Source organism: Lates calcarifer, linkage group LG6 (genome assembly GCF_001640805.2).
Source record: "Lates calcarifer isolate ASB-BC8 linkage group LG6, TLL_Latcal_v3, whole genome shotgun sequence".
In the NCBI taxonomy this organism is placed as follows: domain Eukaryota; kingdom Metazoa; phylum Chordata; class Actinopteri; family Centropomidae; genus Lates; species Lates calcarifer.
Window position 1 is genome coordinate 24403516 of NC_066838.1, and position 15623 is coordinate 24419138.

Sequence of the window (15623 nt, forward strand, 5' to 3'; positions counted from 1 at the left end):
TACTGGTCCTCTACTGACCTGAATGCTGCCTTGTCGTGCCCCCCCACTGCTGAAAAAGCTATACATAATTAGTTCTGCCTATAGGATGAGCCCTTGTAAAACCCATTCACCGGAGTACGGTGATATAATGGACCAAATGTTTTAGGATCCTCGCAGAGCCCATGCTATATCTGTAAGAGGACAGATGGCCGTCCCTGTTGGTGCGATTCTCTGCAGCTTCTCCGAGCGAATACACCCGGCATATGGACATGCATCGCAGGGTAGTGGTGGTGGTGGTGGTGGCAGGTGAGGATGGGGGGGGGGGGGCTGGCATCAGGCCCTCAGGAGACCACGCTGACAGGACAAGGGACAGTTTCCAAAACACTGGTCCGCCGGAAACACTCAAGACCCAAAACCCTGACCAGGCACATTTCACTTACATAAATGTTCCTGCGTCTCAGGAAAGTGAAGCTGCAGGTGCTCCCCCAGCAGGACACAGCCAGCGCCAGAGATTCAGAGATTGGGTCACGCCTTTTGTAAAAGTGAAGGGATGGTGGAGGGGATAGTGACAGTCCGCCATGGCCCATTAGGACGAGGGCACAGGAGCAGTTTATCCTCATTTAGGACAACCTTGGTTGAAAGGTATCAAGATAATTTCCTCCTGCTATTCCCCTATCAGAGTGAACTTGAGCTCTCCTTCTGCTCTGCCCCCCCCACACATTACTGGACCCATCCCAGCTGAAGGGATTAATGGCCTTCTGAAGGAATATCACGGGGGGAATCAAAACCTGCTGCTCGAGTTGATTAATTTTACAGCTGCTATCCACCTTCAGCTTGGTTTACCATCAATCTGCGGGACAAGAGTCTGAGAGAAAAGCACCTCTGTGTTTAAATTCCCTGCTTGTCTGGAGGTATTTACCCATGTCAGAGCAGGGCTGGAATAACACTGAGTGGTGGGGGAAAGGGAAACTGCAGCTGCAGACTCTGCACTGCCATCATGTGGTGAGAGGTGCTCACAGGGTTTCTGCAGGAAGACATTTTTAACACCACGTAGGAAGCAATTTGTTTACCTGTTTCACAGTTAAAAAGTAAGGAGGATATCAGTGTTAAACATGTCATTACTTCCTGGCATTTTCCTGTTAAATATAATTATTAAATCACTGAACATGACCTGGATAAGCAGCAGAAAATAGATGGAAGAACAGACAAATAGATGGATTAACCTATTAAAAAATAACTAACATTACTGCCTATGGAAGGCAAGAAAAAATAAAATTTAAGACGTTTGTAAACACAATTTCAGAGCTTTTTTGGGAGGAAATGTCAGGAGACCTGGCAACATAATTTCACAAGTTTATATTCAAGCTGAGGTTCCACATTAAAGCAACAAAATGTAACTTCTGCTGAGCAGCAGCGCCCTCTGCAGCCACAGGTGGTGATTAACTCTGTTTGGCTCCAAGTCCGTTTTCACGTACAGAAAACAAAAGCTACCGAAACTGCTACTTCTTATTGAACTGTAGCCTAGAGCACCGAGTTTGTCCCACCCTCACGTTACCCATAATCCCCAGTGCTTCTGGAGCAGGAAGTGCTGTCACTGTCACAATCACACCAAAGTTACCTGGCTGGATATCAGAGATGAACGCAGGTTTTTTAAGTCTTTTTAACTGATCTACAGTTCAGCATTATTCTTGAACTCGCTGGGCCTGATTCCAGCAGTTTAAGCCGCGGACTATCACTCAGTTAGAGGGAGATCGAACCTGAAAAACAGAGTTACACAGAGTAACAACAAGTGTTCAGGGAACAGTGAGAAGCATCAAAATGACTCTGCAGCTGCTGTTTTAAGGTAAAAAAAAGTCACATCATGTTGCTTTAATAACATCATTACACTGCGATTGTGTTAATACTTAAACAGTGGCTCGAGGGAAACAGTTCCCAATTTGAGGTTTTATTAATTGGAAAATTAATTCTCAAAAATTCCAGATACATTTGAATAACAAGTGCACACAAATTCAAAGTGAGGTGTGATATATGGCATAATGCTTAACGTTAAGATCTGTCAAAATGCTTGTTTTACACCAGCGAGAGTAAGTCCAAACCAGCAGCAGGAAATCCATTATCAGCGAAGTTGACAGGTTCAAGTAAGACATGTAATTACAGTTTGTGTTAGTCCTTTAAGTTAAAAGCAATTTTTTTAAAAAGAGAGAAATAATATCTTAAAGAGAGAATTAATGAGAAGTAAATTTATCAACAGGAAAGGTCAAACATCGAGGCATTTAAAATTATATCAACATAACTTACTAACCCCAATGTGCATCATCAAACTTAACTTAAATAGATCCTGAAAATATTTAACACATCTTTACAAAGCTTTTAACACTGATGAACAGAAAGAGCGGATGGCAACTGAGTACCAAATAATCCCACCAAAAATAATAATTGTCTCAAAAATGTTAAAACAAGAAGAAGAAAAAGAATTGCAAACAGGAGCACATTTTCACAAATTAACACTATCAAAACAAATTGGGTTTGCGATAAGCAGTTTTGGCCAAATTCACCCAATTATTTCAAATCAAAGCACATAGTTATTATACTTTTTTTTTTTTTTTTTTTACATTTTTCTGATTTATTCCAGTTACACAGGAGGTAAAATGATACGTACCTGAATCCACTGTTTTTTTTTTACTACCAGAATCTATTCTAAACAACATCACTGCGCGACACAAAGGAACATATTAAATACAGGAAAGGTGAATCATTGTGGCCTTTGCCAAGAAGAATCAAACTATGCAGGCAAACCTCTGAACTAGAGGGGTGTAGTAGGACACATGAGGATGATTTCTGTGAACTACAGTATTTTAAAGATTATGTACAATGACAAAGGCTGCAGTCCGTCGGCATCCTAACACCTCCGACTGTTAAAAGTTAAGTTGGCTCAGTTACAGTTCATAAATATTTGAACCCGAACGACTCTAGTGACTACAAAATCTACTCAAAACCTACTTTACCTCCCGTCGTTCAGCCGACTCTTGTTTGAGTTTACACTTTTACACGTCACTGATAGCACTGACTGGAGGAATATAAGTGTGTGGCACTACATTTAGGAGAAATTTCAAGGTGCATACAAGTTATCTGTCGGACACCGCACAGTCATTTGGTTGGTGTGTGTGTGTGTGTGTGTGTGTGTAATGAAATCAACAGGCTGCGTAGGACACATGCAGAGATGTTTCTTCGTTTGCTTGTAATAGTCGGACACTAGCGAGGCAGCAATCAGGAGGGGAAATCTGGTACTCAAATCGAGGCTGGGTCATGATACCAACAAGGTATTACACGTCATCCTTTCATACATAAGTATCCAGGTGTTCCAGCTTGGACAGGTGACAGGTTGTTGTTCAGTCTCAGGTGGAGGAGGAGCGTGTGTTTGTGTGTGTTTTGTTTCTCAGTGTTTTGTCATCAGGTGCTGCGTGCGCTCGTCCACTCCGTGCTGTTGTGGCTCTATGTCGAGTGTCTGCCTCTGGATGTGCGTTTATTCTGTGTGTGAGTGTGTGTGTGTCTGAAACCGCACCTACGGCAAGGCGCTGCACGGCGGTAGCGTGGGACAGACTATAGGAAAGCACTTGGGTTCGCCCGTGGATCCTTCTGGTTTCTGTAGCGCACGGCGAGCCACACTCCGAGGATCTGTGAGTGTGAAGGATTACAGAGGTTAGACAAGGGTCAGGGTTAAACTCAGGGATCAGAATCAACCATGAAAATGATTCTCAATTAAAAAACACTGAAAACAAACAACCAACTTAACGCTGATGTAGAAAATGTCCACACAAACGATTTCACAGTCATGTTCTGATAATGTGTGAGGAGTCTGGACTCTCAAGACTCAAAATCTCGCACGGTCAAACACAGCTTCACTCCACAGAGAGCGTGCTCGGATTTCCTCTGTGTTCCCCCCACACAACAGGATTTCTGATCGTACTGAACATGTTTAATATTTATCAGGCGGCCCTGATCATCTTCAGAGAGGGTAAGAGGAGAATTTAGCAAGATCATCTCTAGAACCATCAGATAATCAGACCTTTGCCGACTTTTAGTATGGACCCTGTTTTAGATGCACGTTACAGTCTTCTGTGTAATCTACTGACTAACATCATTACATTAAATGTCCTCTGTAGAAACAGAAGTTGGTCTCCACGTTCTGGACCAAGAGGAAAGAAAAAACAATGCTCCACTGTGTTGGTGCTAATTTTACGTTCCCACAAACTGAGATCTCCGTCTGTGCTGCAGCACTAACATGGAACCAGAGGAACACACTGTTATACACAACAATGTTCTGACTCAGGTCTTTAGACTACAGACTGTTTGTTGAGTTTGTTGAATCTAACATCTATCTAAAGCTGTCCTGATTCATATTTTTTGTGCTCTGGAGCTGCAGTAGTAATCAATAACAAATATGTAAACATGTGGGGTGGAAGAACTAGAAGAACGAGAGGAACTCAGCCAGACATTTCTCTGTTCTCTGCTGAAATAGGCGGCTACTCCACGTTTCTTATGCCAATAACCACCACAGCTGCTCCCACGTTACTCCTTATGTTTTATTCTAACTACTGGGATCAGTAGCAACTATTGTCCACATTTTACTGTGTAACTTTACCAACATCAGCTAAGTTTCCCAGTTTTTTACATCATCAAACAACAGCCTTCTACTTACAGCGTTCACGTAGGTTTTTATGCTTGTTAAAAAAAAGAAAATCTGAAAAACAAACACCCACCCAACAAACAAATATCAGAACAGTTGAATATGTGGAATCAGCTCTGTATCTAACAGAGACACTTTAAATCTGCCTGTCTGCACACTGATAGTCTGATCTCACTGTCGGCCGGTATCAAAGTTAGAAAGATTTTAATGAAAAACAGAAGAGATGATAAGAAGAATTATTAAGAATTATTTACCAAGTACAAGGTGAAATAAAGTGTCCAGCTGGTTCATTTAAGGGCAGAGATCTGGAATGGTACTAAGGACTTTCCAGCCAGGTTTTGCTAAATATCACCCACAAAAGTACAGTAAACTATCAACTTATCAACGAGTGAAATCCGACGCTCAAATAAAAATCAAAACCTACATCGTAGGAACAGCAAGACGCCCGTTAACCCCTCGCATGGAGTATAAATCCAGCTTAAGCGCATAACACTGCCTGAGTGCTGCACTGTACGTCACACAGCTGTGTTCTATCTTTTTCATTTCTAAAAATAAACAAAAAACTGGGATTCAGAATCATAGAGGACAAGAATCTATATAAAAAATGTCTCCCCCAATCACTAGACTTTAAAGATTTGTTATTGGACGATTAAACGAGTGGATGATAAGCAGATGTGGGTTTGTTGACCGGACGCTCACCTCTGTGAAGCTGAAGAAGAGTCCGACGCCCCCGAGGATCTTCAGAGCCTCTGTTGCATGATTCAGCATCTTATCTCCGCAGGAGAAGCACAGATTCTTCTTTTTGCATAACTGGAGTGAAAGACAAAAAAAAGAAAGAGAAGGCCTTTGGTCCTGAGCGGCATGAGTCAACCGTTTGTGAGCCAAGCTGGTATTAGCTATCAAAATCTATTCTGAGAGGCACAGAAAGTGGCCTACTTTTAGCTGATTCTGTTTGAGGGAAAACACTGTGAGACTGGAAATACACTGAAACTGTGATGTTTATCTATGATGTAAGTAAACAGTTGACGAAGAATGTGATGTTTTAGACTTACAGCTGGGCAGTTTTGCAAATCCTGTTCAAACTCTGCTCGGCTGTCGTTCCCATTGAGCAGGCCGCAGCAGTTCAGCTGGACCTCCAGGTCTGTCTTGGTCTTGTTTTCCAACATTCCCCAAGCAGAGTTCAGGAGCGTCTCCTGGAAAAGTCAATAAGTCATTAACCCTTATGCCAATCATTCATGGAGACAAATATGTGTATGAATGGGTGTTAAAGTTAACGTGGATGCAGAGAAGGAGAGTTTGCTCACTTGCTGTCCGCGGTTCATCGCCAAGCAGGAACAGGAAACTCCAAATTGGAACAGGAAAACGATGAAAAGAATCACCATGTACTGGGAGCAAGAGGTCAAAGAAACAACGGTGCAACAACGCAAAAAAGAAAAAGATGGTAACTGCAACACATCTACAACAACACACCCACATTCAATTCAAATCACTGATGACACAACTTAGAGCTCAGCGACATGACTAATGTCACTGTAACAGACTTTCGTTTGCGAGGCCGAATCATTTCTAATCCCTGATGTTGTCAGACCTCTTGTTGCACAATTCCTCACCATCTTGTGCAGACGTCTGACTCTCATCACTCACTCATTTTTAAATTTCCAACAATCTTGGAACCCAGTTGCTGCAGCCTGATTAATGTTTCTTTTCCACCAAGATGCTGTCAGTTCACAACCGGCTCCTTTTGTGAACCAAATGTTACGTGGTCCATACCAGGTGGTGACAGTAAAGCAACAATTTGTTGTTTGCCAACCGACAATAGAGCTCTGGTAGTTGACGTCACACAATCCCAGCATGCAACAGTTGAAATCAAAACAACTACCATGTTGGCAGGAAAGCACGACACTGCTAGCAGCTAACTCATTCCTTTGCCTGCTGAACAGAAACAGCAGAACACAACAGAAATGGATTACTGCCATAAAAATAGAGGCGAGCACAGACAACAAATTCTGCTTATATCAGGTACAGAATCCAACACCTCCTGACTTTAATATCTTGTTTATTTCATGTGCTTTTATTACGATTTCTAATGGTTTCATTTCCATAAGAGGCATTTTAGACCTGCATTGGGGCGAGGATTTTGTAGGGCTAACTTGTTGCTTACACAGCAACGAGCAATGAGCAACATGAAATAAGTGTGGGATTAAAAATCTGGTATCAGGTTGTGAGAAGTTCTATCATGTTTTGCAATATAATATAATAGGTTTTTCCTGCCAACATGGTGGTGTAAATAACATAATGCGCTGAAGCTCTATAAACATCAGACGGTTAAAGACGACGGTTACGAAACAGAAGTTGGGGTAATTTCTATTGGAAAATGATTCTTTTAAAGTCACTGCACCTTGCATTTGAAGGTTGCCTGTGTGTAACAACTGCGAACAGTGTTTGTAGCGGTTATGTGGACAAAATCGTTCATATTTTCTCAAAATGGTGAAAAAAATTCTCGAGTCCGTCAGTCCAGTAGCACCAGACTTTTTCCAGTGGAAATGCGGGAAACCACACACCAGCAACGCAGAGAAAGGATACAAAGAAAAGCATCACTTGGTGGTGGTGAATTGCTCCGATGAGTCCCACGATGGCGATGAGCAGCAGGAAGAAGCCCACTGCGATGACTCCTCCGATGATGTGGATGCTCGACACCAGGCCGAACCCCTTCCCCCATGCTGCCACTCCGATCAGCAGCAGGCCGACCAGCTGTGGGGAGCAGAGAGGGAGGAAGTTAACCAGAGTCAGCTGAGGCAGCATGTGCATCTGATGGAGCAGAGCTCATCACGTGGTTAACAACAACAGCAACAACACCAATCCTGTAAACGCTCTCTGGGAGCTGCTTTAAATTCAAGTTTGTATAAATAATGTAGATGAAGCACGGCAACAGTCAGAGAGAGAGAAACAGGATGAGGAAAAATTTGGGTTTAACAAGTTTTCTTGTGGCCCTGGGTCATGAGACTGCTGGTCTCTGGACAGTTTCTACTGTTTCTGATCATCTGAGGCAAATTACAAACACTGACTCATGTTTTCTTCAGTTAATTTTGACAGTTTGAGAACGAGTTAAATGGGGTTAATCTTTTCCTGAAGGAACTTGACCAAGAAATGTCTGTAAACTCTGAAAAATGTCCACGACAATTTTCAAATTGCTTGTTTTGTCCAAACTCAGTCAAATATATTCAGTTTGCTCTCATGTAAGACTTAGAAAAACAGCAAATATTCACATTTACAGTTTACATTTTTGCTGAAAATTACTTGATTAGCCTATTAGGCTGTAGGAGGAATAATTTGTTCTTCATCTTTCACTGTTGTGCATCCTGATTCTACACAGAAACTTCAGCCTACAGTGACTCAGCAGTCAACAACATGATCGGAGGCATGTGCACATGTTCCAGTTCTAGGTCCATTATTTTTCACTGGGTGATTCGAGTTTCAAGCGTTTCCTTCAACAAGTTGACAACTGTGTACGTTGTTAGTTAAATTCCCATGTCTTCAGAGAGAGTGTTGGTGGCTGACATGGAGAGGAGACAGCAGGTGATACAGAAATTCAGCAGGTGTACAGAAGTATGAACCAGGCTTCAGCCCATTATTTGATTAGTCTATGATCAATGTATTTGATTTTTACCTTTTTTACTACTGCACAGTTCACCCACCTGTATATGACAATAATTCCTCATAATATCATTAATTAATCATTAAATATGACCTGGATAAACAACAATGGTTGAAAGGATTAACCAATGAAAAAATAACAACAATATAATCACATCCTAAAACATTTTATAACTAATATTTAATTTAATATCACATTAAATATCAGGATCATACTAAACAAAGTATGACCAATACCAATAAAACAAACAGTAGGGATTATTAGGCCTAGAATTATTTACCAAGTAATGAGTGAAATAAAGTGTCTCCTGACATATTCCTAATAAATGGACGGATTAAACAATCAAAACACAACGTGTGCACTTAAGATCTGGAACAACAGCACTGGGTACTTTTGAGCCAGGTTTTAGCTAAATGTCACCAACATAAATATTTTAGGCTAGTGCCTACGGTGTGCTAGAAAAACAAATATTTAATCTTGGTAAATGAGATTTTAAAAAACATTTAAAGTTCCCTCTTTTACTTTTACTCTTCAAGACCTGCTGGTTTAGTGCCTGAAAAGTCTGGTCCCCTCTCTGGCATTCTTTACAGCACATATATATGTATATATAAAAAACTATGTAGATTTACAAAGGCGATGTTTTGTTATAGAGGTGTTGAACTGGATCTCATCAGTACAGGAGAAATACGGCGGCTCGTTTATCTCCAATCACAACTGAACCAGCAGTTTACAGAGAGTTGATGTTAGCCGAGCTTAAGCAACACACACAGAGACACACTTAAGATTAAATCTGATTCAATCTTGTCGAGTGACTGATAAGATAAGAGAGACGAAGTGGGGGATGAACCTTTCAGGCATGTCAGTTTCACATTTTAGGTCAGCTGGCCTCCCGGCTAACGGGAACATTACACAATGGCGATAGCTAACAGGCTAAGGCTGCTACTAGCTATGCTACAGGCTAGTCCGCTAACACACAATACTTTAATGTGTAATTAACAGAACAGAGTACATACCAATAACCACCCGCTGAGAGAAAACAGAGGCATGCGGTGAAGCAAAAGGCGAAATCATCAGTAACATTCATGCGCTAACGCTACGCTAGTTAGCCTGAGCTAACGAGGCTAGCTGAAACCTAGCATGATGATCCATTTTGTTCACTCACCATATAAACCACATTCAGGGAACAAAGCGCATTTTTGGAGCAAGTGAACCCGCCACAGACCATATTCGAAAAATCTTCTACCGGCTGAGTCAGGCTGGTGAATAAGACTTTTCTCTTTTTATATGTATATTTAAAAAAGAAAGCAACAAAGACTGGTGTTCTCTGGCTCTGAGCAGCGCTAACGTCTGGACTCAGGTGTTGTTGGCCAGCCAACGGAGAGGGCGTGTGGATGACGTCAGCGCCACGCTTGACGTCAGGGCGTCAACAACGTCACTGCACTGGCAGAAAATATATCTGGTCCAATAATAGAGCAGAGCCACAATTAATCCCCCTGCTACTGCACATAATGATAATAACAATGATAATTACTGTAGTCTATCTATCTATACAAGTGTATAAAATACTAACGTACACAGGATGAACTCTAAACTGTACAGTATGAATACATGTAACTATAATAAGTAACAGGCATGCTGCCAGTGAGGTAAAATCTACATTTTCAAAGTAATTTGTAGCTAATAGCATCAGATAAGTGAAGTAGAGGCATTAAGTAGCATAAAAAAAACAGTATTTCTTTCTGTGCTTATAAAAATAATCACAGAATTTTCACTTTCTCAGTGTGGTGGTGTTATTTTGGGCTGCAGCTGATAAGGGTGGAGGAAGAATTCAGATTGTAAAGTTGTAAAAATAAATACTGCTACAAGTAAAAGCCCTGCATTAAACTCTTACTTAGGTAAAAGTAGAGTATCAAAAATACTCGTTCTACAGAGAACCAGTCCCTGTGATTGATAAATGAACATAAACTATATTATACTAGTTTATCTACTTTATGTACAGTTGAGTCCTGGGGTTCTCAGTCTAGGGGTCAGGATCCTCACTTTTAAATCAGAGGGGTCATGAAATGATTAAAGGGAAAATTTGAATACTTATTAAACAAATGTTCCTGTGAGGGGGTCACTGAGACTCAGTTGATTTAATTTGCAGCAATAAAATCTACGAACAGGAGACAAATCGAAGGAAAAACCAACATGAAGTTCCACCAAGAAGCCTCGAGACCGGCTTCAATGCTCCTTGGCATTGTCACCTGACTTTGAGCCCAGTTTCCCATCTGGGATAAATAAATGACTGAACTGAACACGTTGTTTTATGTAAAATCATCATCTGCAAAAAAAGGTAACTAACACCCACAGTCTACACCACAGTAGTCTTTAATTTGTTTTTTCTTGTTCAGTGGTTTTTTGGAGTTTTTCCTCGTTGATACTCGGCTCCTGCAGAAATACTCGCTGTACTTTTGGTGCATTTCACCATGTACATGGGTCACTGATGAAAACACTCCTGGTTCATGTAATCCTGTCTGTGTGGCCAATCTTAAAAAAACAAAAAACAGGCTGCGTCCTCTAATCTAGAGTCAACATGACACTGAAACACACAAACACAAACAAACCAACTGTTATAAATGTGTTTTTATATTGTTTCTGCTTTAACAGTAGCAGTTATGTAAAGAACGAGGCAGCAACAGACGTGTCTGCAGTGGCGTGATCACCGCAGAGAATGAGACAGAGCAAAGAGTATGGTTTGAAATAAGGAAGTGAATTCAGTTCAGTTCAAACCTGCAGAGGAAACTGAGACACACTCATCATTGTGAGCTGACTTTTGTGGTCTAGAAAGAGAGAGAGCGAGAGAGAGAGAGAGAGAGACATCCTTCTCCACTGCCGCTTCTTTTTCTGCTGCCTCTCTCTCTCTCTGTGTCTTAAAAGTTCGCGTTCATCTCGTGGAAAAAAACAAAACAGCCGGTGAGTTCAAATGGGCTGAAGCGAGGCACTTTCTGCTTCAGTTTTCATACGGATTCATGTGTCAGGATGACCAGCAACAACAGCAAATCGGTGAACTCTGCTGCGATAAAGGCAGAGATCAAGAGGCATGAATCTCTCCAGAGTGCAATCAACAGACTTTCCAAGCAGTTTGAAAGAGTCGCGGATCAACAGCTGCGCTCGGGCCTCAAAGTTTACCTCCACAGTATTCAAGGTAAGCTCGTCTTTCTTTGGGTTCTTTGTGATTCAGCTTTTTTTATTTGTTGAATTTAGGGAAGCGGCGCGACATGTTACCTGTGAGTGACTTTCAGGATGCTCACTTTGACATGTTTCTCACCACGATAAACAGGACAAAATCTGCATCAAACTGTAAGTGCAGATTTAGTTTCGCAGTTTGGATGGGGTGTGTGTGGGGGGGTGAACATGATAGCGTAGGTGATTGATATCTTCCTCTCAGCTTCCTGTGTCTGTCGGTGTGTCGAGCTCCTTCAAGTCGACGCTCGTTTTCATCCTCATTTCACCTCCCCGAGGAGCTGAACCCCCGACGGCTGCTGCGGTGGCATTTTATTTATCAGTCAGGTCTCTGGACAACGGAGCGACCAATGGCAACATCCCTCAGCAGCCATCGCCATGGCAGCAGGATGAGACCTGCTGTGCGGCCTACTTCCTGTCTGCCAATCTGCAACTGCCCTCAAAGCCACTTCCTTTCAGACAAACAGGGGCCTTTACTTGTGAAGCTGATCAGTTTTACATCATTTCCTCACAGCGCTGCTTCCCACCGTTTCTCATGAATGTGACAGTTCTTTTTCTTTCTTTCTTTTTTTACTGTTAAAACTTTTCGTCTTATCTGAAACTTTTTGCGTCACAGCAGCAGAGGAGGAGGAAGTACTCAGATCCTTTACCTACGTGAAAAAGTTGCAATACGACAGTGTGAAAATACCTTGGAAGTACTGTAAGAGCAGCAGTGGAGGAAGTATTTAGATCCTGTACTTAGATAAAAAGTAGCAGTACTACAGTGCAAATAAAGGTCCTGCTTCTTAGGTAGAAGTACAAGCATCCAAATATAATTAAAAATACTTGAAGTAAAAGTACTCATCATGCAGACTGGCTGATTTCAAAATCCAATCAAATTTGTACCTGAGTAAATGTACTTAGTTACATTCCACCACTGTGTAAAAGTTCTATCTGCATTCAAAATTCTACTTGTGAAGAGTAAAAGTACTTCAGTGTTACCTGTACCAGCAAAATGTACTCAAAGTATCAAAAGTAAAAGTAAAGGCTCATTTCAGAATCATTAATATGAACATGAAGCTGGAACTAATTTAAATTACTTTGGATACTGCTTGGTAACTTAATCAATAGTAATATACCATCACTTAGTAGTTGATTTATTAATAATCTGAATCTGCAAAATAATAACATTTTTAGACTAAATGTAGTGGAGTACAAAGTACAGTATTTGCCTCTGGAATGTAGTGGAGTAAAGGTAGAAAGTACATCAAAACTATACTAGAGTAAATGTACTTAGTTACTTGTCTGCATTCAAAATTCTACTTGTAAAAAGTAAAAGTAAAGTGTAGTAATTTGTTTACCAGGGTTGGAAAGTAACTAAGTACATTTACTCAAGAACAATTTATAGGCAGTTGTAGAATTTTATGCTACTTTAAACCACGTTACAGAGAAATACTTTTCACTTCTCTACATTTATAACAGCTGTAGTTACAAGTAACTTACATAAAACATTTAATAAGAATTTAAAATACAACATATTATTAAATTAAATTAAATTAAACCAGTAGTTACATCCTTTTTGACTTGTGACTTGTGTCCAGTTGAGGCTCCTTGTCATGGTTGGGATGTCTCGGAGTTCCACCAAACTAAACACAGGTGGTTTCATATTTCACACAAAGCTCAGAGACTCAAAAGATGAATATAAATGAGCTTAGCTTCACTTTTTGTTCTCCTTCTTTCCTCTCACAGTATTTATCCTATTGACTGTCTAATCACAAAACAAAACAGACCAACAGTTCAAAGCATATTCAACTCAAAATCTGGCATCTCTCCTTTAAAAATGACTGAAAATGAAAATTTGACTCCATTTTCAAAATACTTGCAGATGAATTTTCTGTTGATTGACTAATCTATAAAAAACCTTCAGCTGTTTCACTTTCAAACCAGAGAAAATCTAGATTTTGTTTGGATCCTTGTTAAAAAAAAACCCCTTTCAAACATTAATTATCAAATGACAAAGTAATATTACTTAATTTAACGTTTGTTTTTACTTTTAAATAAGTAAAAAAATAATGTCAGTAACTTTTTTCTGCAATATAATGTACTCTGAAACAGTTACACATCTGTCCACTGCAGAGGACATTACGCATCCATGGCATAAAAAGTGATTCAGTGGAATTTGTAGGTTAGAAAAAAAATGATGTTTTTAAAAAATTTACCAAGAGCAAATGGTATAAATACTCATAAGACATTAATTAACATAAGACATTTAAAAAACATACCACTATGTTTTTCAAAACATGTATTTTAGGGGTTCAAATATCTGCCCATCATAGTGGACACAATGCATTTAAGGGATAAATGTTATATTTTACAGATATCTTGGGCTGAATGTTATTTTATTCAGGTTTGTCAGCTTGTCAGGATTGTCAGAATTTAGATTTTCCTCCTTAACAAATGAAAAAAAATCCTTTCGAGTTTGTGTTGGCAGGTAGAGGCGATTGTTTTTTAAAATGTATAATAATGCATCATATTTTGTGAGTTATTGTTTACGTTTTGTTTGTAAAATAACCATAACTAGCAACTATAGGAGGTAAATTAATGTAGGAGTAGAAGAATAAAGTGGGATAAATTGGATATAATCTAGTGGTGAGGTCAAACAGGAATAGAAACCTCACTAAATCCCACCTTAGCGTTTGATTTCATCACTTTACTCATTAGCCTTTTACACTCGTCCCCGCTGTTTGTGATTTGAAGGGCAGTCCGGTCCCTGATGGGCTCTGTTGGGCTTTGAGGTCTTTTTAGGATCTGGCAGATCTTGACTCGCGCTGAGAGGCAATCCCCCCCATGTGTAAAAACATTTAATTAAATAATATATTTATAATTAGGTCTGCTGGAGCGCCGACGTCGGTGTAGTGAGGATGAAAGAAAAGCGAATCCTCTGTGGAGGCCTGGATCTGTGAGTGTAGAGTTCACTGGTTGCTAAAATTTTTAAAAAAGGGAGCCACCTCTCTTTTGGACTTAATAATGGAGCGAGCGGGATGCAGCTGAAAGGGAAGAGGAGCTGGGGAAAAAAGAGAGATTTAGAGGAAGAGAGAAGAGTGAGGTGGTGGCAGATGAAGACATTTAAATGTTTGCACTGCAGCACGGCAGCAGAGTGAGAGATTGAGAGGAGGACAGCTCACACTGAAGGAGAAATGAAAAATCACCCAGCATGACCACTGCCCTTGGCCACTGTCCATCTGACAGCACCCGCCCATGGGTGTCAGTGTGTGTGTGTGTGTGTGTGTGTGTGTGTGTTGGTGGCAGCTTTGCCTGTCTGCATGCATGCATGTGGAGTGTATTTCTAAAAAGGTGCCTGCCTGAAGCCAACCTGATTTCCCCTGCATTATATATACGTGGGTGTCTATTTCATCGGTAATTAGATTCACTGGTGGTGAACTGCAGCAACCTTGCGTGCACTTGAACTCACCACGGGCATGTCATGTCCTCCCTGTACTTGTTAAAAAATGTGATTTTACACACACATAACATCACCCACCGTCCCCTGAAAGTGTGTGTGTTTCCTGTCTGAGGCTTTTATTCATGACTCTTTCTCTGTGGCTGCGGTCGTCATTCCTCTCAGGTTTTTTTTCCCCCTTCAGCTAAAGGCAGTTGTCGGTCTTTTGTATTCAGTGTGAGTAGTTATTGCCCTCTCACTGACTGTGGGAAGGGAGGGGAGGAGGAGGGGTGAGGGAGGGGGAGAGCGGGCTGAGCAGGTGGACAGTCAGATCGTGTATTATGGGATGATGGTGGGGAGGCTGAGAGTGCGGCACTGTGGAGAGAGGCATCCTCTGATTTCACATCAAGGATTTTTCTTTCTTTTTTTTTTAATCAGAGAGTAATTAACACAAAATTACACCCGGTAATAATTCAAGTGATGGATGTGTAATCGTGTTTACTGCAGCGTTCCTGTTGGTGCACACAGCGTTAATTGCAGCACTTTCTCTTGTATTTTTGCTTATTTTCACATTTTTCTTTGTTAAGAATTAGTCAGTTAATCGACTAAAAAAACTGGCAACTATTTATGGATTCATTATTCAAGATTTTAAGGTTCTA

The 15623-nt window shown here is 40.7% G+C and overlaps 1 protein-coding gene across 1 annotated transcript; it reads right to left on the reverse strand.

The window, feature by feature from the left end:
- Positions 1-1903: 1903 nt before the first annotated feature.
- tspan31 (tetraspanin 31) lies at positions 1904-9710 on the reverse strand. Its single transcript, XM_018675830.2, has 6 exons — positions 9484-9710; positions 7250-7417; positions 5971-6051; positions 5719-5859; positions 5366-5476; positions 1904-3654 (listed from the first exon to the last, which is right to left on the reverse strand). Exons 1-6 carry the CDS (start codon positions 9544-9546, stop codon positions 3580-3582), a joined length of 639 nt encoding a protein of 212 aa, XP_018531346.1. The 5' UTR covers positions 9547-9710; the 3' UTR covers positions 1904-3579.
- Positions 9711-15623: the final 5913 nt, after the last annotated feature.

What these genes read in the sequence shown, in the direction of transcription:
- tspan31 (XM_018675830.2), bottom strand. Translation starts at nt 9,546, where the DNA reads ATGGTCTGTGGCGGGTTCACTTGCTCCAAAAATGCGCTTTGTTCCCTG. An exon ending in CCCTGAATGTGGTTTATATG is followed by an intron (nt 7,418 to 9,483) that starts GTGAGTGAACAA and finishes TGCTCCCCACAG; the next exon opens with CTGGTCGGCCTGCTGCTGAT. An exon ending in TCTTCTTCAGCTTCACAGAG is followed by an intron (nt 3,655 to 5,365) that starts GTGAGCGTCCGG and finishes TCACACTCACAG; the next exon opens with ATCCTCGGAGTGTGGCTCGC.